The sequence below is a fragment of the Rattus norvegicus genome, chromosome 4 (assembly GCF_021556685.1).
Source record: "Rattus norvegicus strain SHRSP/BbbUtx chromosome 4, alternate assembly SHRSP_T2T, whole genome shotgun sequence".
Taxonomy (NCBI): domain Eukaryota; kingdom Metazoa; phylum Chordata; class Mammalia; order Rodentia; family Muridae; genus Rattus; species Rattus norvegicus.
Genome location: NC_141537.1, coordinates 124310486 through 124338046, shown reverse-complemented (window position 1 = coordinate 124338046; position 27561 = coordinate 124310486). Strand labels below are relative to the sequence as shown.

General features: G+C 49.8%; 1 protein-coding gene across 1 annotated transcript in view; it reads right to left on the bottom strand.

Moving 5' to 3' along the window:
• The window catches only part of Aldh1l1 (aldehyde dehydrogenase 1 family, member L1), a 46488-nt gene that overhangs the window by 12763 nt on the left and 6164 nt on the right, over positions 1 to 27561 (bottom strand). Inside the window, 14 exon segments of the mRNA NM_022547.2 lie at positions 2577 to 2664; positions 5939 to 6044; positions 8498 to 8568; positions 9875 to 10025; positions 13657 to 13784; positions 14742 to 14861; positions 15716 to 15863; positions 18003 to 18094; positions 19130 to 19255; positions 21499 to 21636; positions 22517 to 22606; positions 23223 to 23324; positions 26025 to 26190; positions 26870 to 27104. Coding sequence (NP_071992.2) covers positions 2577 to 2664; positions 5939 to 6044; positions 8498 to 8568; positions 9875 to 10025; positions 13657 to 13784; positions 14742 to 14861; positions 15716 to 15863; positions 18003 to 18094; positions 19130 to 19255; positions 21499 to 21636; positions 22517 to 22606; positions 23223 to 23324; positions 26025 to 26190; positions 26870 to 27104 — 1761 coding nt within the window.

The window sequence follows — 27561 nt, the reverse complement described above, 5'->3', positions numbered from 1 at the left end:
ATACATATATAAGCATATAAAAGCACATATATGTATACACACATATATGTACATATACATATGTATGTACATACATATGTATATGTACATATACATATGTATGTACATACATATATATTGATGATGATGATGATGATGATGATGATGATAAACAGCTAAGTGACATTGTCAGAGGCAGAAGGATTAATAGCAGCCAGAGAATCCAGTCAAGTGAACCTTGCTGAGACTGCTGTCCTGGCAGATGGCTGTGGCTACCAGGCTCCAGCTCAGCCCTCAGAGAAATGATTATAAAGCTACAGACTTTGGGGAAAGAGATTTCATTGAAAGTATCTATCTAATGAAGTCACTAAACAGGCAAGCAGAGAAAAAAGCTTTGAAAAGGGAGGGGAAACAGTATTCAAGGTTGCTACAAAATATATTGCTTAAAATGCTCAGTTTTAGAAAAAAAGAAAAAAAAAGAGAAAGAAAGAAAAGGCCAAGTTAAGAAACAACTGAGGTGCTTCACAAAGGAAGGGCTGGTGGTTAACAGAACAGAGCATATGAGGGAACCCAGCAGAACATTTTAAAACTAAAGCAAAGGACTCGGCATCAGATATGGATTTATAGAAGAACCATTGAGCAGAGGGCAAAAGGGTTGAAAAAGTGGCCAGAGCCTCTGGGGCAAGCAGGGCACTGCAAGCTGCAGTAATACACATGTCATAGGGGCACCGAGAGGAGAGGAAAGGGAAAGGGGCAAACAACCATGCTGAAGATGGCAAAAATGTGAGAACAACACTAATCTTCTCATCTAAGACACTGGAAGAGTTTTTAATAATAATGGACACAATGGAAACCCACACACTGACGCATGGGGCAGAAATGCAGAGGAAAGCAGTGAGAGAGGAATGACCTGTCAGATACACAGGAGCTCCAACCAGACCAACAGCAGATGTCTCATCAGAAACCAGAGGCCAGAAGGCACATGATGTGAGAATAAAGGCACATGGGGTGACCCAGGAAGGCATGTGGGGTGACATAGGGACAGCACATGGGGACAGTATGGGATGGCACATGGGGCAACATACTGAAAATAGAGCAAAAAGCAGTTTCACACATAGCAAAGCCATCTAGGTCTTCAAAAAATGGAGGAAATTAAGGACATCACTGCAGAGATAAGAGATTCGTGGCAAGTAGAAGAAATATTGAAGGAAGCTCTCAGAGATGAAAGCAAGCAATTCGGAATCAGTATCTGACAGTAGTCAGGGGTGGGGGGGGGTCAAGAACCAAGAATATGGCTACTCAAGCAATGTGACACACACTTCATTTTAAAAGCAACCATCTAAAGCCACTCTACAGTTTCTTTGCTGTACCTAAAACAGGCAGAAATGTGACAGCTTGGGCACCAATAACAGAGGAGAGGAGAAAACCAGAGAAAGGAGGTGGCAGACAGAGACTCAGATCCACCATGAGACCTGGAAAGAGGGGACAGATAAGAACTGCTGAAGATAGGCCCCCTTCCAGCTTCATTAGCAGACAGGAAATGATACAAAGTAACATCAGTAGCTACACTAGTTGCCACGTAATTGCACTGAGGATACATATGTGTATACGCAAAAGGTAACAGCACAAAAGGAGATCCCCAGCTACATAAAGCAACATTTCTGTTTGCCCAGGGTCAGTGTAAAGTAGATTTTCACAAATTAAGGAGTAAATGATAAGTCCTAGAGAAGATGCTAAGAAGAGTGAAAAACATGTGACAAGCTAGAGAGCTGCTAACTAGTAAGTTCTAAGCCAGCCAGGACTACATAGTGAGACCTTATAAAACAAATACTAAAGTCTTAATATTTTTTTAAAAAAAGTCTTAAAAAAGTTTAACACATACATGTATGTGTATATGTAGTTATATGCATGTACACACACACACACACACACACAAAAGCATTATTAAAAGCTAAAATGTCAGATAGGTAAAATGGCTTAAATCTATAGTTCCAGTATTCAAGAGACTAAGGCAGGAGGGTCACTTAAGTCTGGGAGTTTGAGACCACCTTTAGTAACACAGCAAGATTCCATATTAAAAAATTAAAGTATCACCCCATTCAATAAATCAGTAAAAGATAGATTGACAGAAGACAGAAAGTAAAGGTAAAATGACCAATCCAACTACAGCAAAACAACAGTAAATATAAATGGATTAACTCATCTTTTAAAAAGCAAAGAACAGGCCCAGAGAGATAGTTCAGCAATTAGGAATACTTGCTGTTTTTCAGAAGACATCGCTTTGATTCCTAGTACCTATGTGATGGCTTACAATGATCTGTAACTCCAGTTATAAGGGATTCAACACTCTCTCTGGGCCTCTACAGGTACTGCACACACATGTTGCATAACATACATGCAGGTAAACACTCATACACAAAACAGAAAGCATCCAAGGAGTTATCTGAATGTCATGACCCTTCAAAGGGTCTGCGTCTCTCCAGGGTGTGGCCTCCTCCACCACAGGCTGGTCATAGGCACTGCCCTTCCCACACTGCTAGGGCCATGTGTGTACCTGGATGCTCTGAGCCCCAGCCCTTTCCTCACCCCGTCCTTACCAGATCCTGGGAGGATGTTGACCACACCCTTGGGAATGCCAGCCTTCAGTGTCAGCTCGGCAAACTTCAAGGCTGTGAGTGGGGTCACCTGAATGAAGAGCAGGGCAGGAGTCTGAGTGTGGAGGGTTTGGATGCAGAGTGCAGCCAGACCTCCCTTCGTAACCTTCTCTCTCTGTGGCCCCAAGAAACCAGCTTTCTGAAGCAGGAAGGGGCAGCAGTGCCCGGAGCAGCAGAAAGGCCATGTTCATGGCCAACAATAGGCACTGACCACACAGCTAGCATCCCCGGCATCTCTCAGGGGGAAGGAGGTCTTGTAAGCGTGACTCTGGCACACAGTACAGGGAGAGCTTGTAAACAGTTCCTCATGTTTTAGTGATGCCTTACTACTTCATAACTGTAATTACTTAAAGTAATGCCTTACTTTCCTTACTACTTCATAACTGTAATTTTGCTACTGTTATGAATCATAAATATCTATTTTATATCATGGAACTCCTACTGGTGTGGTGCTCCTCAGCCAGTTCTGGATCTCTTTCCACCCCATGCTTATATCTACTCAATGTGTTTGAATTTAGCACTGAAGCAGCAGTGTTCAATGGGACTGGCTAGCAGGTCCATCCACAATGACTCCGCTCTCCCAACCAGAGGACCCTCAGTAGCCCCTAAGCATGAGACCAACTTCAGCTCAGAAAATTGTAGGTATCCGCCTATAGAAGAGGTCTCTGGTGGAACTGTACTGAGCACAAGGGCTCCAGTGACCAGCTATCCATGCCTATGTGTAACTCTGAGTACTGCTCCATTTCTGGAAACCGAAGGGAGGCCTCTTTGCAGCCCTTCCAGTTCCCAACCACCCCCTTTCCTTGCTCCTATAAACTGCTGGGTCAGTGGTTTCTTCCAGTCAAGATTAGGTCATTTTATACCCCACAGTGCCTGTCTGTGATTCTGGGGCCTCAGTCCTTGTCAGTGGCCTTTCCTAGGACACTTTCTGAAGGACAAGGGTGACCTGAGTCAAAACAATGACCATGAGCCTCCAGCAGCACCCACTTGGCAGGAAGTCAAGGTCCACCTCAGAGGACTTTTGTCAAGCTTAAATAAGCTGGGGCATGCAAACTGATGTTTTGAATGTTAGTGACTTCAGGACAGCCAGGGTGAGTCTGTCTCAAAACACCAAAAGTAAATAAAAATAATATAAATACATATAATAATAATAATAATAATAATAATAATAAACATAATTAACTTGGGAAAAAACAAGGTAAGATTCTGGGAATCTGGCCTATGTGTGTGGGGAGGATTAGGGGAGCCCTGGCCTAGGGTGCCTATAGCCCTGGGCTCCATCCTCAGTACAGAATAAACTGGGTGTGCTGGCCCATGCCTGGAATCACAGCACTCAGCAGATGGAGAGAGAAGCTAAAGATCTTTCTCAACAGCCTTGAAAGCAGGAGCCAGTGTTGGTCAAAGGAGACACTCTTAAAACAATTAAAAAGAAAAGGAGAGAAGAAATAGAAAGAGCTAGGTGGGAGCTTGCTCAAGCTGGAGTGTGTGTGTGTGTGTGTGTGTGTGTGTGTGTGTGTGTGTGTGTCTGTGCATGTGTTTGTGTGTGTATCTGTGTTTGTGTATGTTTCTGTGTGTAGGTATGTGTGCTTCTATGTATTTGTGTGTGTACATGTTTGTGTGTGCTTGGTGTGTGTGTGTGTTTTCTGTGTGTGTGTGTGTCTGTATATGCATGTGTTTGTGTGTGTATGTTTCTGTGTGTAGGTATTTGTGCTTTTATGTATTTGGGTGTGCACATGTTTGTGTATGTTTGGTGTGTATGTGTGTATGCATGTGTTTGTGTGTGTATCTGTGTTTGTGTATGTTTCTGTGTGTAGGTATGTGTGTTTTTATGTATTTGTGTGTATACATGTTTGTGTGTGTTTGGTGTGTGTGTGTATGTGTGTGTGTTTGGTGTGTGTGTATGTGTGTGTGTTTGGTGTGTGTGTGTGTGTGTGTCTGTATGTGCATGTGTTTGTGTATGTATCTGTATATATGTTTCTGTGTGTAGGTATGTGTTTTTATGTATTTGTGTGTGTACATGTTTGTATGTGTTTGGTGTGTGTGTGTGTGTGTGTGTGTGTGGTATGTATGTGTGTGTGTGGTGTGTTTATGTGTATCTGGAACTGTAGACAGTTGACAGCAGCTTGAGGTAGGTGTTGGGAACTCAGGACCCCTGAACAGCAGTAAACTTCCTAACTGCTACTCCACCTCTCAGCCCAACCCTCCTTTTCTGGTGTTTTATTTTCAGAAAACAAGTTTATCAGATCAGTTATTCTGACCCAATTGCAATCTTTTTAAACAAATCACTATGAAAAGGTATTTCCAGAAATAAAATACAAATGGAAAATTTAACTGTTCAATTGCTGTTCTAATTCTGTATTTAGTTTGAGGAATAGGGGGGAAAAGTGTCAGCATGTTGAAGGTGAGTGACTCTGGCACAGTCTAGAATCCTCATTGGGTTTTTGTGCTGCTGCCCTCCAGACTAACCGGCTTCAAAGACCCCAGAGAGGTGCCTCTGGGGTGCCTGCCACTCTAAAGATGGTACCTTGTACCCAGTTCCTCCTGTGCAAGAGGCAAGCAGTGGCTGAATGGTGATCCATGCACACATGAGCCTGAGGCTGGCAGTGGTGTCAGTCAGTGCCCCTGGGAGGTCACCTGTGACCCCTCTACTCTCTTACCATCTGTAGGTCCTTGCTGATGGCTGAAAGGTTCCTAAATCTTGTTACCAAATTATCTCCTCCTAGGGCAATGGTTCTCAACCTTCCGAATGCTGTGGCCCTTTAATACAGTTCCTCATGTTTCGGTGATGCCCAGCTATAAAATTATTTTCGTTACTACTTCATAACTATAATTTTGCTACTGTTATGAATTATAATGTAAATATCTGATATGCAGGATATCTGGTATGAGATCCTTGTGAAAGGGTTGCTCAACTATTAAAGGACCCTTGACCCACAGGTTGAGAACCACTGTTCTAGGACTTCTGGTATCTGAAACCAGATGAGAAACAAGGAACCAAGTTTACTGACATCACTGGCCTGCCCTGAGCATGGGGACAGAAAACAAGGTCCAGGGTGTGGATCCGGAATGGCAGTAGAAATCTTGTCCTCTGCCCACTGAGTGTTGGCATATGCCACCACTCTCCAGGTCTCCATTACAGGGAGCTAGACAGCCTTCCCAGCCAACTAGCTCGCGTCCTCCTCATGTGTCTCTCTCATGGTAAGAGACATGAGTGTGTGGTGTGAGCAAACAGACCTTTGTCTTCTGACAGTAGGTTCCCCATTCCCTTCATGAGACACAGCCTGGTCCACAGAGTGTGCACTCACCTGGGCAGGCTTGATCACCACGGTGTTCCCAGCCGCCAGGCAGGCTGCAGTCTTCCAGGATAGCATCATTAAGGGATAGTTCCAGGGGATGACAATGCCACAGACCCTGCAGACAAAAGCAGAGGGCCTTTGTCTCTTCTCAGCTAGGCTGCCCAGAGTGGACCTGCCAACTCCAGCCCCTCACCCAGGACTGGCTGCCACTGTCAAAGCTAGGCTTTCCAGGAAAGACCATGGTCCTGCTGAGGCAGCCCATGCCTCTGATGCTGCAGCACAGACTGGCGGGGATGGAGGTCAGTGTCTGAGGGGAGCTGTCCATGGAGGAAGAGAAGTAAGGGTGGGTACAGTGAGCAGACACTGGTGTAGAGGCCTGGCGAGGTCAGTCATCCTCAGGAACATCTGGCTCTGCATGGGAGCCTCACACTCAGACCAGTGGTAGCATAGACTCGGGGTGCGTGGGCAGCAGGTATGCAGGCTGCAGCCTAATCCTGTATGGCTCTGCCTCTCTCGGTTCCTGTGTCACCATCACTACCATAAGGGGACCAGAAGGGAGGTTTCTTAGTTGGGCCCAGGTATTGAGAGAGCACATGCAGAGAGGCCAGTGGACAGGATGGCTGTGAGGCATCTCAAGGGAGGCATGGTAAATGTTAGCCAGTCCCTGCATAGAAAAAGGTCAATTGAGAGCCTGTGCATCAGTCTGGGGATTAGAACACACTGGGGGTTAGGAGGCTGGTCTAACATACACCCAGTATAATAGAGGGTCTCGGTGGGTAGCACAGAGCAGAGCCTGAAGCTGCTGGATGCTGGCCATAAGGTTTTAGGAGAGCCAAAGAAGGAAAATGTCAGAATAGTCCTCTTGCTATAGGGCAAATTGTGTCCCCTCCCCAAACCCACACCTCCAGAATCCCAAAGGAAATGGAACATGGCCATGAGACAGAGGTCAGGGTGACAGTTCTGTAGGAAATGCCAAAGGCTGTCAGGAGCCACCAGCATGCCATGCAAACTTGGACTGCACGTGTCCCCATGTGTTGAAGGGTTTATGGCTACCAGGAGGTGAGCAGCCTCCTGTGCCAGTGCTTCTGCTGTGCTGCGGTCCAGCCGCAGGCCCGGAGCGACGGGGCCAAGTGGCCATGTGCCTCAGACCCATAGGAATGGCAAAGCGTCCCCCTTATTTGTGTGTAGATGTGACAGTGCATGCACAAATTCGAACTACAGCTTCCTCCTCTAGGATATTTACAGCCAGAGGCTGCTCCCCTACAAAGACCCCACCCCCACTGAGATTAGCTAAACCCGCCCCCTTATTCAGCTGTACCTAATGATCCAGGTGAATGAAATAAATACACTGGTTTGCCGTTGGCATGTGTCCATCAGAGCACAAGGCTCACCCCATCCCAGCGTATCTGTATATCTGTTGCCATTTCTTCGTTCCCTGATACTCCAGTTAGGTCAACCCGAGCCATGCAGGTCATGCAATTCTTAGTGGCCACTCTTGGTAGGAGGCCTCTTGCCTTTGGTTTACCCATGATGCCAGCTGCCCTACAGTGTCTGAACCCTCCCTCCCTCCCTCCCTCCCTCCCTCCCTCCCTCCCTCCCTCCCTCCCTCCCTCTCCCATTTAGGGGCTTCAGAAGAATGTGTTAAGACCATGGCAGTGTAAGTGTTTCTGATGGAGCTCCTGCTCCTGTAGGCCGTATGCAAGCTCCTAAGTCCCCCATACGCCTGTGAGGATTTGCCATGTCCGTGACACAGGATTCTGAATGCATATGCACAAGATACCCATCCCAGCATGCTTTCTCTTTTCCGCTGTGCCCTGAGGCCCTCTGTAGGTAACCAGGTTTCCCCCACAGCCTGACTTCGAACTTCCCCTACTGAGCTCTGCCCGGCACTGTCACCGTGGTTGACTTTGGCTCTAACTTTCAGGAGTATCTGGGAACTGAGTAGGGAAGCCGCTCCTTGAATGTGGGTGGCAGCATCCACTAGGCTGGGGGCCTGGATGGAGCAATCAGTAGAACACAGACAGAGAGCCATGCTCCATTCTTCATCAGTTCCACGAGTGACATCAGACTCCAGACTCTTCAGCCTTGGAACCCAGAGTCCCGCCAGGGCCTCTCCAGGGAGATTCCAGGCCTTCAGCCTTGGAATGGGCTGTGCCATGTGCCGCTCTTGTTCTAAGCCTTGCAGCTTCTCAGACTGAGTGGTTGTCTCCCCAGCGTGCAGGTGGCCATCTGGCTCCGGAGCCTCTGATGGTGGAGGCTCCACCTGGTCTTTTAATTACAGGTACATTCTGCTGGTTCACTCCTCTGGCTGACACTGACTCATTTGCACGGACATAGTTGCTTCACGATCATTCTGGATATCCCCTTCTCCCCCTTTACTGTCATGGCTCTGACTGACAGTTACTGTGCATTTAAATAATGACACAGTGACCACAGCAGTGCTGGACAGAGCAGGTACTTTAGATCTGAATGGCGTAGCCTCCATGGATTTATGCAGAGGATGCTACAAGCTGCAGGCTGGCATATGGTATCCCAGACCACGCCAGCACACCTGTGCCTTGGACTCACCCAACAGGTTCCTTCTTGGTCAAGGTCAGGTTGCGGTTGGGTCTAGCCTGGTTGATGGGGATGGTGGCACCCTAGAAGAAGCATAGCAGTGTCACCAGGGTAGGGTGGGGTGTTCCCATCCTTGGTCAGCCAGTCCCTGTAGACCTGGGAGAAACAGGTTCTTGTTTAGGTAGTGATTGTCACATGACGAGCTGGGTAGGAGGCCAAAGCTGCCAGCTTACACTAGACAGGAACATGGGAGGACCTCAGAGGTATCAGGTTAGATGAGCAAAGCAACAGTTCCATTTCAGGCATAGTCCTTGGACAGGAGGCTAGTCCTGCCAGGGACAAGGCCTCTTGCTCTGATATCTGGGCAAAGAAAAGATGAAGAGGCCCCGAAAGGAGACCATGCTGCCCCTAGAGCCATTAGTGCTGAGGGGGCCCAGGGAGCCCAGGAAGAGATGGCTCCAGGGAAGCCATGAGGAAGCAGAGTGGGGGTGGTGATGGCAGCCCACCTCTCACATGGCCATCACTGCTCCATAGTTCTCAGTCCCTGGTGGGGAGAAGAGGAGCCTTGAGCCTTCCTCTCCCTGGGGAACCTTCCAAGATGGGAGTGCTTGATCCCAAGGCAGGGTATGTGCAACATCCATCTTCTCACAGGGGACCTTAGGAGGTGAGAAGGACCTTACACAGGCCTAGATGTCATTTGATACTGGAGGCCTTGTGAGAATCATGGAGAGAGGTCCTTGCCTGTAGCCAACACAGACACATGCCCTGAAACCACCAGAACCGGATTTCAGCAACACCTCAATGGTCCTGGCAACAGGTCCACCTCAGAGCCTCAGGATAAGGCCCACCCGTCGAATGCATTTGTCATGGTTGGGTTTTGAGTGTCCCCCAAAGACCTACATGCTAATGGCTTGTTATCCAGACGGGCATTGCTGGGGGGTAGCAGGATTCTTAAGAGGAGGGTGGTGGCGGTCTTAGGAGTGTGCTTCAGCTAAAGGAGCTGCTCAAACTCAGTCTCCTTGTACGTAAGACTCACCTGCTGATGTGTCACTCCCTCTTGTGATGAGTGTCCACAGACTCAAGCACAGTGGAGTCAACAGGTTGTACATGGGGATCATCCAAACCATGAGCCAAACTATACCCACTCGTCCTACAAGTTGACTCTCTCGCTATTTCTTATTGCGACAGAAAGCTGACTGGCTTGGGAGACCCTGGCACCAACCCTGCTGGACTCCCACCTGCAGAGCCTTGATTTGCCAGTGTTGTAACCCACCGCCGCGGTAGCTGTTGGGCAGTGTGCCTGGCAGGGCACCACCTTTCTGTCTCCTCCCCAGGAGCCCACTGCACACATGTGAATGCACCCATGGGAGATGGGAGCCCACACCTCACCTGGATCTTATCACACCAGCCAGCAAAGTACCGGAAGGTCTGGATGGACATGCCCACGTGCGTCTTCAGGGCCAGCGTGTAGACGGCACCTGCATCCAGGGCCTCAATGGTGGCTAGCTCTTCCTGGTGCTGCTCCATGACATCCGCCAACCTGGCCAACAGCAAGAGAGAGGCAGGAAACCGGCTTAGGCCTGGCACTGTCTTGCCTGCTCTTTCAGTGCCATTGCTTATGGAGTTGGGGACTCTGCCCTACAGGACTAGAACTGTCACTAAGACATGTTGACCTCACTCTTCTCATCTGTAAGATGAGACGATCGGTTTCTCTTCCTGGATGGGTGTGGGAATGGCATCCTCTGACCCCGCCCCTTCCTCTCCTTTCCTTCCTGGAAGACCTATGGATTGACAACTTTACAGCGTCCTCGTGAAGTTTTCCTGAAGAGGCGTTCACCTGCCTTTTGGTGATGCTGAGAGCAGAGAGGTTATTGCCCTTGGATACTATTCCTGCTTTTGGATAGCCCCCAAAGAGAGAAAGCACATCAACCCTATGGCCAGCTCAGTCCAGGAGTTCCTGAGGCTGAGGTCTGGCGGTCAAGAGATGGCCCCAGCCCTGTAAGTAGGAGAGATGTGTGGGGAAGGTGCTTTTCAGATAACCATGAATCTGCTCGTCAGCATCTGGCTACTCTGTCTGCTTCTGATGGCAGCTGTGAGCAGCCTGGAGTTAGCAATGGTGTCCCTTCACTGACAGAAGGGTCTGCTGCTAAGGGCACAGACCTCAGTCTTTCAGAGGTATCTGGGTTCAAGTTTGAATCTGGCAGGTCAGTCCCCACCCTGCCCCTGTCTGCACAGGCTTCAACTTCTCCTGACAAAGTCACTGACAACCGCAGGGCACCCCCACCATTTCCCTCTTTACCTGGGACACAACCACAATCTATGTGTGGGTGGATTGTCCTCAGGTCCCATATCAAGTTCATTTCAGGGCTCCAGCTTCTCACTCCTTGCTGATCTTGCCTGTTACTCTGGTGTCCCAGGCCTCTGACCTGGGGACCTTTGCCAGGGCCACTATACCAAGCCAGGGGCACTCTGTGGCTACTTCTTCAGAAAGACTGTCCTGCCCTCTTCAGGCCGGCTAAGCTGACATGATTGAGCACAACCATCATGGGCACACACAGCAGTGACCCTTGGAGATGTGTTTTCCACAGTCAACCTCCTCTTAGGCCTGACTTTGTTATGGTTGGCTAGCTGGGGTTATTATAACAGTGGCTACCAGGTGATGGCAGATCGTCTCGTGGAATACGCTTCCAGTTTAAGGCCCAAGGGAGTCTGGATCCCAGAAACCACACAAGACAAGCTCCCAGCATGCCTGTGGTGAGGTGGGAGGCAGAAACAGGAGAGCTCCAAAGCTTGAGGGCCAGCTAGCCTGGCTTATGCAACTATGAAATAAGAGACCCTGTGTCAAACAACACAGAAGACTGGGGCTAACACTTCAGGTTGAGTTCTAATTTCTACCCAGGCACATGTCACACATGAACAAGCACATACACTAACACACATACACACAATTTTTAAGAAATGTATGGAAATGCTTTCATGTTGGAACATGTTACTTGGGGCGATCTGGACCTGCATTTCCCAGCCATGGGCATTCCCGTTAGCTGGTGTGTTCTTGCCACCTTGGAAATGAGAGATATGTTTTGCATCTACAAGAGGGGCTGTTGTGTCCCCCACACCATGGCCGAGGCTCTAGAGGCACAGGGTTTCATCTAAGCTCCTCTATAACTGAAACCTTTGGTCACAAACTCGAGCAACCAGAAATCCAAGACTTTTAGCTTATACTGTAGGGAGAGGCACCTTCCTGTAAACACATTACTAAGAGGAAGATGTGGTCTAGAAAGATGTCTCAATGGCTGAAAGACCTTGCTGTGCAAGCCTGACAACCTGAGTTTGATACCTGGAACCCAGGTGCAGGAGAGAACTGACCCAGGAAAGCTATCCTCAAACTTCCACACACACACCCACACACCATCAGCATACATACACACCATTAACATACACACAGCATCAACACACACACACACACACACACACACACACACACACCATCAACACACACACCCCATCAGCACACATACACATACGCAATACACAGAGAGTACACACCATACACATACCACACACACATCACACATACACACCATCAACACACACACCCCATCAGCACACACACACTACACAGAGAGTACACACCATACACATACCATACCACACATACCACACACACCACACACACACACACACATATCACACATATCACACATACACTTGATCTTAGCCAAAAGGCCGAGAAGCGATCACACATACATACACGCAACATCAACACACACCATGAACACACACACCCTGAACACACACACACCATTAACACACATACATACACACACACCATAGATGCTATAATTATAACAGTTTTAATTATAACACTACACATCACACATAATCCATGAACAGCACCCCATCACACACATACATACGACACACACACACACCACACACCACACACTATAATTATAACAGTTTTTAAAAATCCTGATATAGTAGCCTGGGCTGGCATTTGTGTTCTCTTAGGGTCTGTATGACATCTGTCCAGGATCTTCTGGCTTTCATAGTCTCTGGTGAGAAGTCTGGTGTAATTCTGATAGGTCTGCCTTTATATGTTACTTGACCTTTTTCCCTTACTGCTTTTAATATTCTTTCTTTGTTTTGTGCATTTGGTGTTTTAACTATTATATGACGGGAGGAATTTCCTTTCTGGTCTAATCTATTTGGAGTTCTGTAGGCTTCTTGTATGTTTATGGGCATCTCTTTCTTTAGGTTAGGGAAGTTTTCTTCTATAATTTTGTTGACGGTATTTACTGGCCCTTTAAGTTGGGAATCTTCGCTCTCTTCTATACCTATTATCCTTAGGTTTGGTCTTCTCATTGTGTCCTGGATTTCCTGGATGTTTTGGGATAGGAGCTTTTTGCATTTTGCATTTTTTTTGACAGTTGTGTCAATGTTTTCTATGGTATCTTCTGCCCCTGAGATTCTCTCTTCTATCTCTTGTATTCTGTTGGTGATGCTTGCATATATGACTCCTCCTCTCTTTCCTAGGTTGTCTATCTCCAGGGTTGTCTCCCTTTGTGATTTCTTTATTGTTTCTATTTCCATTTTTAGATCCTGGATGGTTTTGTTCAATTCCTTTACCTGTTCGGTTCTGTTTTCTTATAATTCTTTAAGGGATTAAGGGGTGGGTAGATGGGTGGGTGGGAAGAAGGGGAGGGGGAAGGGATAGGAGGATTATGGATGGGAAGCCGGGAAAGGGGATAACATTTGAAAAGCAAATAAATAAAAAAATCCATTTAAAAAAAAGGAAAAAATTCCTGAAAGAGGAAGAAATGACACCAGAAGTTTCCTACGGCTGGCAGCCAGACCAAGCAGTGACAAGCAGGACCACACACACCCCCTCTTTGCTGGCACCTCAGCCTGTGGCCCCTCTGGAGCACAGCCTCACCTCTGCAGCTTCTCACTGACCCCTCTGCCTTTCCTATAAGGTTGCAGCTAGACACCTGTGAACACCTTACCTGCTTTTCCAAACTTTCTAAGCCTTATGTTGCAGTGCCCAGGCCACTCCCACTGTGGGGACCCCAGGTATAGAGGAGCCCTCTATAGGGGTCCCACCCTGCCCCTTCCTCTGCCCCTGCCCCTAGCTGAAGGTGGTGAAGGGGGCAAATGATTCCTATTCTCACCTGTACAGGAGCCGGCCCCGGTCACGAGCATTTATCTTTCCCCACAGTCCGTTCTCGAAGGCTTCCTTTGCTGCTGCCACTGCCTTGTCAACATCGCTCACCTGAGCCAGGGACACCTGGCAGATGACCTGTGGAAAGGACAGAACCATGACAGCCTTCCCTGCCTCCCTGGCTCATCCTGAGGCCACTCAGAGGCAGGCACTGAGGGAAAGTTATGTCACTGGTGGACAGAGAGGAATCAGACAGCAAAGGAAGGGTGGGGTCTTGAGGTCTCTGCTCATCCCTCTCACATTCCCACAGAGCCTGAAGGGACTGGTAGCTGCACGTGAGGGACATGGGCAGTCTAGCACTGTTGCAATGGCAGCTGAGATCTACTAGCTCAGTGAGCTGAGCCAGAAAGGCTGGACCCACGTCCCAGTCCCATTCCTGGCCTGACAGGTCCTGTGGGCCCCAGGGGCTGGGCAGAGAATCGAGATCAGCATCTCCTTGTAGGCTGCAGTGGACAGCCTTGCCCTTCCCACCCAAGGTCCCTGGCTCTATCCACGTCACACTTGCATGGTTGTCATCCTGAGGGCACTTCCCACCCTGCCAGCCCCTTGGACTTCACTTTGTCGCCTTCCCCCAGATGGCCCATTTTATGTTCTTCTACTTTCTGTGGCCCGAGTGGGTACCAGCAGATGGAAGGTCATCCTTGTGCCGGGTCTTTTCTCTGAGACCCTCATGTGTGACCTGCTGTGTGATCATACATGCATGGGGCAAGGCATGAGAGAGCCACAGTCAAGAATGTTTAGCACACACAGACTTGCTTGAGGAAGACTTGCTGATGGTGGCCTCCATACAAGGGAGATGGCTGTGGTGTTGAGGGGAGCAATGGATCTTAAGCAGCCTTGAGTAGTAAAGCAGAGTCTGGTTCCTCGGTGCCTTCCTGCCCCCTCTCTCCCCTCTCCTCATCCTCCTGCTCTATTCCTCTCCCGTGCCCTTGCATGTCTGCAGTCAAGACACACACCCCCAGGCACAGGCCCCTGGCCACTGTCCCTAGAGAAGGTTGGAGGTGGGCAGAAAGAAGGGGGCTGGGGCCTGCTCACACTTCCATCCGTTGGGTTGATGGTATTGTAGGTCTTAGAGCCCTCAGCGTCCATGAACTCGCCGCCTATGAAGAGCTGGTAGGGCATTTGGAGAGTCAGCTTGTTCACTGCCTTTTCCACCTGGGAAGGAAGGCTCAGTTACAGTGGGTCCCTCACACACAGGCACCGTGACAGACAAGAGCATGTTCAGAGACTCACAGACAAATGTGACATGCCCAGAAATCCATAAACAGACGTGTCACCACATGACAGCCAGGGTTCCAGGAGCTGCCCCTAGACAGGGGGCCCCTGAGTGGTAAGGAGGGTCAAAGTACACAGGTTCAGGTAAATGCCAGGGCTGGAGTCCCAAATCTACCAGATCCTCAGGAGACACAGGGCTAGGTGGGGGGATTCTTGGTGGTAGCTTGCTATGGGTAGCAAGGTCCTTTTACCCCCAGACATGTTGCCTGCCACTCCTACATAGACTCCTTCACCTCGCACCCAGGAGTCCCAGGTACACCAGCCAATCCTGAAATCTGTTCACTGGCTACTTGTCCACTGTCCTATGGGTGACCTGGAGTCCACCCTGGCCACCTGTACTTCCTCAGCTGTTCCAAAACATGAGGTGAACAAAGTACCCAGAACCCCCTTCTCTGCGGATGGCAGACTGGCCAGCCACCCTAAGGGAAACTGCTCAGGAACTTTCTCGTAAATGGATTTAGAGTCACCCTGGCACCTCCCCTTGCACAAGGGGAGCACACAGGGCCAACTGCCCTCCTCACTGGGAACAGAAGCTTCTCCTCTCTAACCCCTCCAGAGCTTTGACAAGTAGGACTTTCCCACACTCTGTGCACTGGGCAGCACTGTCTTCTGCAGAAAAGGTTATGGGGGGGGGGGGCTGGTGAAACTGGAAGGTAAGAGCCAGGCTCCTGGCTTCCTGGTGTTCAGATGCCCTGTGGTGTCACCGTCATCTACAGGCCCAGGGCAGCACTCACGTAGTTAATGACACACTCGCTCTCGTCGTCCTCCCCTCTCAGCTTCCTCACTAGGAGCTGGATAAACTCCCTAAAGGTGGTGGCCATGTAAACGTCTTCATTTTCTAACTCCAGCCCGTCACACAGCTCCTTCACTTCCTCCACCAGCCTGGGGGGAGAGAAGAAGGACGGAGAGCCTGGCAGAGCCTCAGCAGGCCCTGTGTAACCCGTGTAGGAGGAGGTGGTCTGAATAATCACCTAGTGGGGCTCGTGAGCTTGGGCCTGGGGTGGGGGCCCAGGCTGTTGCTGCGGTTTGGACAGTTGCTATGTATCGTAATGCTGAATTCTGTACCCCAAGTTCTAGTTGCCTCAAGGTGAGTGAATTCTCAGGCATAGCAGTTTTTGTTGTGCAAACTTTGATTGGTTGAATAAAGATGTCTACAGCCTGTAGCTGGGCAGAAGAGAGGAAGGCAGGGCTTCAGTTGGTTTCCAGGCATAGCATCAGAGGCAGAGACCACGAGGGAGAGAGGGAGAAGGAAGAAGTCACCATGGGCTAGGTAGATGGTGAGTTCATGTCCATGAGGGCTGGCCTGTTGGAGTAGTAACAGCCCAGATGGGGCAAGTTTTATCTCGGGGTTATTGACAGGGAAGTAGATAAAGCAGCACAGAGGGTTGATATCTCCCCAGCTCTAAGGCTTATTATAAATACAAAGGTTTTGTGTCTTTTACTGGGGAGCTAAATGATCAAAGGTGGGGTTGAAACCCCCAAATAATGTTTACTAGAACAGGTTGCGGAAGCAGAAGGCCCTGGGTTCAAACTCTCTCTCTATTGGGTACTAACCAGGTACTAACCAGCAGTGTTGAAGAAATGGCTGCCTTGACTTTATCATCCACAAAACAGAACAATAACAGAACAACTCTCTCAAATTTTGCCATGACTGTATGAGGCAACACACTGAAACCAAGTATATGATAAAGGGCTTGGGTTCAGACCTCAGGAAACAAAACCCAATTAGAAGTGGGCTGAGGCCAGAGGGCTACTTTCCTGGAGCAGCAGCACAGGGCAGATAGGAACCCAGTGGAGTGCTCTATGTCGTTAGGGAGGGGAACGTGAGCAACAAGGAGCCAGGTAGACACACCTAAGAATGCTTAAAAAGACAAGGCCTGGGACAGGATGCGGCTGGGGGAGGGAAGGGATGGGATAGGGTGGTGTGGGCTGTGGTGGGGTCAGGTGTGTGGGTGAGTACTCTGTTTGCTTTAGGACTTGGGTTCCCTCCCCAGCATGGTGGATTGTTGGCTAGTTTTTGTGTTTGTTTGTTGTCAAGTTTCTGACACAAGCTACACTTGGTAGTGGTTTGAACGGGATGCACCCCCAATAGTCTCCCACTTTTGAGTACTTGGTCTCCAGTTGGGGGAGCTATTTGGGGAGGGCTAGGAAGTGTGGCCTTGTTGAAGGGAGAATGTCACTGGGGACAGGCTTTGAGCTTTCTCTGTTTCCTGTTGATGGTTTGAGATGTGAGTTCTCCACCGTTACTGCCACCACCCCTCTGTTCGGCCACCGTGGACTACCACCCCTCTGGAACTGAAGCCTAAAAGAAACCTCCATCCTGGGACTGGAGAGATGGCTCGGAGGTTAAGAGCACTGACTGCTCTTCCGAAGGTCCTGAGTTCAATTCCCAGCAACCACATGGTGGCTCACAACCATCTACAATGAGGCCAGGTGTGCCAGCAGGCGGAACACTGTAGACATAAGAAATACATCTAAAAATATGGCGTTTTATCACAGCAGTAGAAAACCGGCCAACAGTCTGGGAAGACAAATCTCAACTGGGAAGATTCCTCTATCAGATTGGCCTGGAGGCAAGTCCGTGTAGTGTTTTCTTGTTTAAAAATTGATGGGAGAGCGCCCAGCCCACCATGGTAAGTACCACCCCTGGGCAATGGTCCTGAGAGCAGGCTGAGCAAACCGTGGACAGCAGCAGTCCCACACAGCCCGAGTTCCTGCTTAGGCTTCCTTCAGTGAAGGAATATGATCCAAATAGACTCTCTCCTATGCACACTGCTTTCAGTCATGGTGTTTATTGCTACATGCGAGCCCAACTCCCTGATCTGCAGCAGCCAACATCGGCCAAGGATTAGCAGTGACAGCTAGGCCTTAGCAGCTCTTCCGGGATGAGAGGCCAGCCTGGGGGCAGATATTGAGGCCTAGCTTCTACATCTGCTGGAGGGCCCTTCTGACCTCATGAACGATGGCCTCGACGGGGCCACAGTGAATACTTGGAAGAGACCCCCTTGCCCCTGGACTTACCTCACAACATCTACAGAAGCAGCTCCTGACTTGAAGAAATCTGTAGAGTCTTCCACCTCTGGGACGTTCGGCAGGATTCGCATCCAAGAGCTCTGGAAAACAAGGCCATGAGAGGCAGAGGTGCTGGGTGAAACGCAGTGCCGTTCTCATGGCCGGCTGAGGGCTCCAGCTCTGTGGACTTCAAGGCACTGTCCCTAAGGCCCAGAGTGGGCCACAGCTCTGGTCACCGGCAGTTGTTCTCCTGTCACGTGGTTGGTCTCCCAGTATAGTGAAGGCAGTGGAAAATGGCTGGATATCAGAAAGGTTCACTCTTGGCCTTGGTGAGGCTGTCAGGGTTCCGGTGTTCCCAGCACAGGACTCACGTGACAGCATGGGATGCTCTTGGTGGTGAAGGCCAGACATAGTGAGGGCCTCAGGGACTTGTCTGCTCTGAGACACTGACTGGCTAGCACTCCTCTGACCCGGGCCCTCTGAAGAATAGCAGGACGAGCTGCTAGCCTAGTGGGTGAGGAGAGCCCAGGGCCAAGAGCCCAGCAGCCAGCACTCCTAGTGGTTGTGGTAGGATGGTTGCTCCTAACAGATACCAATAAAACAAGTTGCTCTCTGAAGTTGTCTCCTAGAGAAGTCTGTTTCTTGTTGCACTTACTACCTGGGGTTGTTCTTACCTCCCTTCACCTCTCTGGTGAGCAGCTCAGTGGGAGGGGTGGAGTGGGAATGACAGGCCATGTAGGGAAGGAGCTGGAAAGGATCTTGTTTACGAAGCTTGTGCTGGTCACCGCCTGGGTGTTACTGTATGAGTGCCCTCTCTGGGCCAATTCCAGACACACACTCATTACAGGCGATGGGGTTAAGATCCCACCTCCTTTAACTATCCCAAAGTCAAACTTCCTTTGTTAACTGTTTGGAATGAGTCCCTAGAAAAGCCATATTCAACTGACCCATATCACAGGGGCCCAGGTATAAAGGAAGAAGGGACCGGGGACGTTAGAAAGTGCCAATGCAGGACAGAGGTAATGCTGACTCTGAGACCAGTGCATAGTCCTAACCCCAGGGAATGAGAACACAGAAAACACATGTGCATTGTACTGTCTGCCCAACTGGGTGGTACCACGGAAGGTGTGTCTTACCCGCACAGCCTCCGCCGTGGCCAACTCCGCCTCTGTCAGCTCCAGGTCACTGCTAGCGGACCCCTTGAAGAACTGGGAGGCTGGCATCATCTTGCCATCTTCCAGCTGGATGTTCTTCACCAGCAACTGCAAAAGGGAGAACCTCAGTAGGACCCGAGCAGGATGGGCAGCTGAGCAGGGAATTCACACTTTCCCTCCGACCCTCACAGCCAAGAGCAAGCGGGAGCCACAGGAGATGACAGAACCGAGGCACACGGTCCTAGGCATATGGAAGAAACCACACAAATGCATGCCTATCCTTTATTCTAATTGTCCACCACCACCATACTGTGCATGCTGCTTACTTTCTAGACTCTGTGTGTGCTGTGCATGTGTGTGTGTGCAGTATGTGTGTGTGTGTGTGAGAGAGAGACAGAGAGAGAGACAGAGACAGAGACAGAGACAGAGAGACACGCCTAGGGCCTCCCTCATGTCAAGCAGGCCCTTACCACTGAGTGTCACAAGCCAAGTGCTTTCTTTTGCTGAATAATGGTGTTATTCCTACTAAAAGGACAGCTTCTCATCAGAAATAAAAAGCTTGCAGAATAACTGTGGAAGTCAACTGAGGCAACGATGGATCGTTAGTCATGGGATCACTCCCAGAAGCCCACGGCAACATCCGGAGGACAATCGGCTGTCTGAGATTCCGGTGGAGAGAGGAAAGGATACAAGGAGAGGCCAGTAAGCCTCATCTGCATCCTTGTGGTCGGCACTCCATGCAGAGTTTGTGGAGCGTGTGCAGTTGGGGCAGAGTCACCCTTATCAACGGAGACACACCAGCCTGCTGCTAGCTCACCCAGAATCATTTATCTTGTCTCTGCCCAACCTTCTAACATTTATCAGACAATTATTCATGAGCAGACAGGGTTCAGGTAACTCATACAATACATTACAAAATATGAGGTACATGTAAGAATATTCCAGAGTCATAACAAGGGCTGAACACGGTGTCTAAAGCACCAACCCAGTTGCCTTTGAAGATATTCTAGAACTTTCGGCAAGCAGAAGCCAGCTAGACCCAGCAGACAAGCCTGAATCGTGTTTCCCAAAAGTCCCTATGCTCTGCTGATTGTACGGCTGCAGGGGCAGAGGCAGCCAGGGCCCTGGGAAACCTGCCCCTCCTGAACGTTAACCAGCCTCCAGCTGCTGCAAGGAACTGGCCGCTGGCAGCCTCCTGCACACTCCCCTCCTTGCTGCACCTGATGGGAAAGCACCTGTGGCCAGAGAGGCCGAGGGCTCCACATTATTCCAAGGACAAGAACAGCAGATGCTGACCCGTGTGCACATGTGCAGGGTAGAGGCAAAGTCAATGGATCCTCAGAGACACCTGGACCAGACAACCTCAGTCTTTACCTCAAGACTTTGCTCTGCACTCACAGCCTCATGGGAATTTTCCCCCAGAGTGCTTCTGAATACTCATTTGGGAGAGATTTCCCCTAGCAGATGCTATTTCTAGGGACCTCAGCGACAGACAGATAGAGTCAATCAGCACACTGCTTTATGCACATCAAAATGCCTACCCAGTGTTAAATGGCAGCTGTTAGACGGCCTTGGCCTCTCATATTACAGCATGAGAATACTGAGAGACAGCCTTGTCAGTCAGCACAACTCTCCACACTCCACCCTAGCCACAGTCACACAGTCAAGGATGCAAAGTGTTAGAAACCTGCCTCTCCCCACAACTGTGAAACGGTTCTCAGAGTGGAGTCTCAGGGCCACAGCAGCCTTGGAGCCAGAATTTCTTAGGGTCTGAAGCCCAGCTCTGACACTGACTAGCTTGAGCAATCTTGGGCTACTTTTTAAGTATTGTCATTGCGGTTTGCTCCTCTGAAATATGCAAATGATGTCTATAATTATTTCATAGGGTTGTCTGGAGAATGAAGTGGAATGCCTGTTTGTTGTTTTTAAATAGTGGTTGGTGCCTAAGTACACTCCATTCAATTCAGCTGCTATTCTGATATAAGAAGTCCAGTAATATCTACCAGAGCCCAGCAGCTGCCTGTACTAAGTCTCTATGCCATCCCCATTCAGAGAGAGGGAATCTGAGGCCTAGGGATTTAAGGACATGGCTTTGATGACTTTAAATCCTAGGCCAGGGCTACTGGTAAGGACTTCTGTCACACAGGGTATCCATCCTGTCAGAGAAAATGCAGCCCTGCCCCGCACAGCCTGTGCTCAGGTGGCAGGTTCTTCCTTGACTACTGATTCTGTCTGTCTCTTCAAGGGCACCCAAGGTCTCCCTGTAGGGCCTGAGATCAAGGGCAGCAGTGCGGGTGACTTTGAACCTATGACACAGGTCGGTGGCTCAGAGCAGTGTGTTGTTACCTTACCATTCTATCGTCATTCCCAAAGAGGATGAGTCCTGCTTTGGTGACCACGCCTGGACGATGGGCTCCTGGGATGGGTAAAGCTTCTCCCTGGGTTGACAGTCCTGAAGTGTTGAGTGTCGAGTTGAAAAATGTCAGCTTCTATAGAGGGAGAGAAGCCAAGAGACAACAGGTAAGATGAGGCCCTGCTACCTGCAGCCCAGCTGAAGTGTCACAGGGCTGAGAAGGCCAAGTGGTATGGGGGCTAGGTGACACTAGAGTGTGCAAGGCTGAGTCGGCCTGAGACCAGCCTTCGGGGGAACAGGAGAGACCTGGAGGAGCTGTAACCTACACACAAGGCTGAAGCAGACCCAGACCCAGTCTTTGGGACCACAGATGAGAACCAGAAGATCTGAGGACCTGGATACCTCAAGCCTTGGATATCCTTGAGAACTTTACAGTGACTCAGAGCCTTAGACCTCAGGGGCATAGAACCCTCCTGCCAAGAAAGTCTTCTCAAGGTACACCACAAAGCCACAGACACTTGGTTGCTGCTGGCCACGGCTGCAGATGAACCAGCCAGAGCAGAGGGTCAGGTGTCAGTGCTTCTGCATAGTCCGTTTACGGTGAGCTGAGGGTCAGGGGACTAGACAGCAGACTGTATAGACACCAGGCAGACTCTGAGGGGTGCACAAACCTTGCACCTCTCTATCATAAGTCCAGCGGCTGCCTAGTCCCAGCTCAAAGCAAGTTGCCGCTCCCCTGGGGCAAAGTCAGAGCATCTGAGAGTATAGGGACAAGGCTCAAACTAAGCAAATTCAGCAGGGTCCCAGATTGCAGTAGGTTCCTGGGGCCACCAGTTGGCAGCAGACATCTTACTTTTAGCTCTGAGTGGTGCAGGATCTCCTAGGGGGCATCTGGGAAAAGGTAGAATCAGGGCTGCAGAATTTATCAAGCATTTTCAACCTAGTGGGTGGTTTTCAAGGTTGCATGAGGGGGCCACACAGCTCTCCTGCTGAATACCAACCTCACGGGAACCTACCTGCCCACAAGCCTCTGTCCAGGCACCTGGCACCTTGTCATTCCCACGGATCCAGTTGTGAATGGCCTCTGCTGGCTGGTCCCAATTGATCTGTAGGATCCAAGATGTATCCTCAGCTAGTCTCTCCGAGTCCTGAAGACTGCTGCACAGTGGGTCTAGCCTTGCAGGTAGGACCTGGGTTTCCTCCTAGACGTGTGTCTGAGTGCAGAGTGGGTGCCCTGGTTTGGGGCTGTGACCCAAGTTCTCTCTCTGCAGAGCCTATAGAATGGTTTTGGGAAGAGGCTACTCTACTGTCGTCAAGGTGGCTGAGGCCCGAGTCCCCAGGAAGAGTGAATTGGCACATCCTGTAGGGCCCTATGCACTATCTTTATGTATACAGGGCTCATGCAGACCTCCTTACAGAGATAATCAGTCCCAAGTAGAGGCAGCCATGGGGCAACTACCCACTGCTGCTCCTAGAAACCTTTCAATGTCCTGGAGAGTCTAGCACTAAACCTTATATATGCCATAGCTCTAGTTATTCTCCCTCCCCAGAGTGATGCCTGCTCCTTCTACTTAAAGAGAAGCAGGAAGAACATGATCTCTGTGCTGCAACCCCTCCCCCAATACTGTTTCTATAATGTCAGCTGACCTTGCTTCCCTGAGCTGCTACTGCACTCCAGCCACTCCTCACAGGTAGTGTTGGGTAGTTGGGTTTGGAACTCACCTTGGCTGTCTCCTTCTTCTGAATGCCCTCATAGGTGGCTCCTTCCTCAGACTGGGGGCAGCGGGGGGCTGTACCCTCTGCGATCAGTCGCACAGCCTGAACCTGCAAGGAGACTCTACGGTCAGCTTCCCCAGTGGCAGGGTCTCACCCACATCCAGCCCTGGTCCTCACCCTGTAGGCACCTGAGAAAACTACAGCATTGGCACAGGATATGGGTGACAGGATTTGGGGAGAGTGGAATGACACACAGACCGTCAGCATCCCATCATGGCCTTAGATTATACAGACTTTCTAGATCTCTAGGGGAGGAAACTGCAGACACCATCAGGGATAACAGACATACAAGTCTACGAATCGCCCTCTGGAACCTTCTTAAAGGAGAATAGCTCTCAAGCCCGGAGGTGGGCTTGGGCGTTTGTAGCAACGCAACTTTTCTGGGGTCTGAACCAGGAGTGAAAAAGAAGGCTGAAACCCACCCTGAGGGAAGGAGGACCCGAAGGAGATATTGTTGACAAGAAATAGAGTGGCGTGGGGCTAGAGAGGTGGTTCAGCAGTTAAGGGCACTGCCATTCTCGTGAGAAGAGTTGGTTGGGTTCCGTTTCCAGCACTCATGTGGCAGCTCACTACCTCCTATAACTACTTCCATTGGCTCTGATGCCCTCTTATTTCATGACACACATGTATAAATGCAGTAAATGCTCACACGTGTTAAATAATACGTAGAAAGAAAAGAAACAGGGTATCAGAACTGTAATGCAGGGAGGGTTGCCTTTTGGAATTCACTAGAGTGATAAACTCAGGCTGTGTTTGTACAATCCTGTACACTGTACAATAGCCAGGAACTTTTCAAAGGTAGGTGTGTGTGTGTGTGTGTGTGTGTGTGTGTGTGTGTGTGTGTGTGTTATAACGCAGGGATGAAACCTGGGGCCTCCCCGATACAAAGTAATTACTATACTACAGAGCTATATCCCATTCACAAATTCCTAAATGGAAATTATTTATAATTAATTTAAATATACACATGTGACCAGTGGTTGCCATGGATACCCCATCTCTAATGGCCATGTGAGCTATTTGCTATGGAATGTGAAGTCCTCTCCTCTCAGGTTAAGGTAGCTTCGCTTCAAAACTACTGTTTACCACAAAGAGAACATTAAAGGCAAAAAAGTCAGCTGATGTGAAAATGGACTGAGGCTTGTAGAGGTCTGGTGACTAACACCTTGCTCACTGCCACATGACAAGGCTCTTTGTCTGCAAACTTCCTGGTCTGATTATCAAGGGCTTTGGTCCTCTTTCACTAGTCTCCCCTCCCCTTCAGGAACAACAGCAGCTTGCACACACACACAGGGTCAGTAGGACCTCTGAGGGGGCAATGGCTAAAAGGCACCCATGTGCTTCCTGTCTCTCCACAGCCCTGCCCTGTGGAGAGTCTGGGGCAACACTGCAATTGAGTGGCTATCTTTTCTGATTGATCACAACAAGATGTATATCACTGAGGCAGCCAGTCAGTATAAGAGGCGGAGGTCCTTGTGTTCACAGATAAGGACTAGGGAAATCAGGAATGGTAAATAAGCAGGGTTAGCCTGGAGTTATGGCATATGTCTTTGGTCCCAGCCCTCAGAGGCAGGAGCAAGTGGATCTCTTGAGCTCTAGGCCAGTCTGCTCTATAGAGCCAATTCCAGGACAGCCAGAGCTACAGAGAGAAACCCTGCCTCTAAAACCAAACCAAACCAACCAACAAACAAAACACAAAAACAAAACAACAACAACAACAAAAACCATGCAGTTGTCTCTTCAAACAGAGAGATGTGTAATAACCGGTTGTCTGCCCAGAAGGCTGGGAAAGGACATGGCTAATAGCCTGGTGACATTTGTGCTATACTATCTGCGTGGCTGAGACCACACCACAGTTCCCCCGAGCCTTATCATGAACTTGTTTTCCTCAGTCGATCTACAGAACCTCTTTATGGAAGGCATCCCATGTGTTTTTCAAAGTAGGGGTTCGTTGCAGTCATGTCTTAAGCTTTATTGTACGCACAGGATTGAGTTAATTATCACCAGGAAATCTTTTTTTCTCCAAATTGTGCTGTTCTTAAACATGCCTAAAATAAACTTGAAGTGTGAACCAACACTAGCTACTGAGTCATATTGAACCAAATTTCCTTCTTGCCTCTCTTGGATCAACACTCTGCAGGCAGTGATGTTTGGAGAGTCCCCCCCTACAAATCAGAGTACTCCTGTTGCTCCAGCCAGCAACTGAGTCAGTATAATCACATGACCCCAGGGTGTCCAATCAGAGTCTTCCTTGATCTTTCAGCCCCATATCTTGGAGAAATGGAGTTTGTTACCCCAAGCATGGACTAAGGAACGGATAGCTTAGACATAGGAGTCAAAGATCTTTCATGTTATGCAGGATATCTGACCTGAGGATGTGACTGGAATTAAACAGAAAAGGACCAAATTGAGATGTGAGGACCCAAAGGTTCAGAGGCTTTTGGGTTCAAGCACACCTGGTCCACCCTGTGTCTAGACTTGTCTAGTCACTGACTCCAACCAAAAATGTCCTTTCTGGCTAACTCCCTCTTGAGTTGGGCTCCGCCCACTCTGCCCACAGTTCCTTCATGTTCATTGTCTCATCCTTTTGGGATCCTAAAGAATGAGTACCCTCTTCCACATGCCCTGAAATTGGGGGTGGGCGCCTGACCAGTGGGGATCAGGGAGGGCAGCGGAGCCAAGAATCCAGAGGCCGTGTGAGGGCATGCATGTGAAAGGAGGGCAGGCGTGGCCAGCCCTCAGCCTTACCATCCCTTTGATGCCCTCTGGGAAGAGGAAACGATTGTACAGCGTGCTCACGGTGTCATCTGGAAGCACCTCACACTCCTTCTGCAGCAGAAGGTCACCAGTGTCCAGGCCATCATCAGCCCAGAAGATGGTGAAGCCTCCTTTCTTATCTCCATGAATGAGGGTCCTGGAAGACAGGAGGAAAATGTCAGTCTGATAGAAACTCTTACGGAGGACACCCTGGGAGCTGCTCCCTGGCCCCTGCCACTCTTAGGAAGGCTACCTCCTCTTGTAGGAGGGATGACACCTGCTCCTATGGAAAGGGAAGAAAGGAAACAGTGTTTATCATCACCAACCATGCCAGTTACATGCCAAAAGCATCCTGCCTTAGGTAACAGCCCCTAAGACAGGTGGGATGAGGACACAGCAGCCCTGCTCTCTGCAGCCCCCAGGACATCCTAGGACAGCCCCCTTGCACCCTCTGTCCTGCTGCAGGTGCGATACCAGCAAAGCTCTGTTCCTGCTGCTACAAAGTCTGTTGGGGTTTGTTTGTTTTGTTTTTTGTTTTTATTTTTTGAGACAGGGTTTCTCAGTACAGCCCTTGCCATCCCGGAACTAACTCTGTAAACCAGGCTATTCTCAAACTCAGAGATCCTCCTGCCTCTACCTCCCCAGTGCTGGCATTAAAAGTGTGCACCACCACCTGGCAAGCATGCTGTCTTAACACTCCCCTGTTGCGGTTCAGGGAGACACACGGCAGCACAGGGTAGATTCTATCTGCACAGCGCACTTGACTGCCCCAGAGAGATGTTTCAGGCTGAGGGAAGGTGACAGACCAGGCAGATTGGGGGTGGGGACCATCTTACCAGTTGATGGCCGAAGCCCCTCGATGCCTGGGTAGCAGGGATGGATGGTAGATGATGGAGCCGTGCCTGGGGGCATTAATGACCTCCATGGGTATGAACTGGCTGCAGAAGGGAAGCACATTGAGCTCTGCACCCAGAGCCTGGTATTTGGCCACCACCTCGGGCAGAGCCTGTCCCCGAGCACGCCACCGAGGAAACTTGAACACGGGCACGCCATCCTTCTCAGCCTCCAGGCCTGTGGAGAGAGCAGGTGAGCAATCTTCCTCTCTGTTCTACCCATACTCCGTCAGCTGTCTCTACCCAGAGAAGTGGCTGCAGGTTCATTCTTGGTGCCCTATCCAGTTCCCACTGTCCATCAAAATTCTGCTAGGCTGTGGGTGGGGTTAGCCACGGGTGAGTACTGGGCAATGACTTTCCCACCTGGTTGTTGCCTGCTGTGAGCACTAAGGCCTCTAAATGCCTCCCCTGCTCAGATCTCACAGGTTTCCCCATAGTCTGTCTCCTTACAGTCCTTTCCAGAGGCCAATCTATGCCCAACGCCATGTCTTCCTCCTCTCCCCCACCGTCTCTATGTTCCCTTTCTTCCTTTTCCATTACCTCTCCACCCTCTGGGTGTCAGCTGTACCAGGAGGAGGTGAAGAGGCCAGAGAGAAGACAAGAAGGGCGAGGAAAGGGTTTGATCCTTCCGGTGG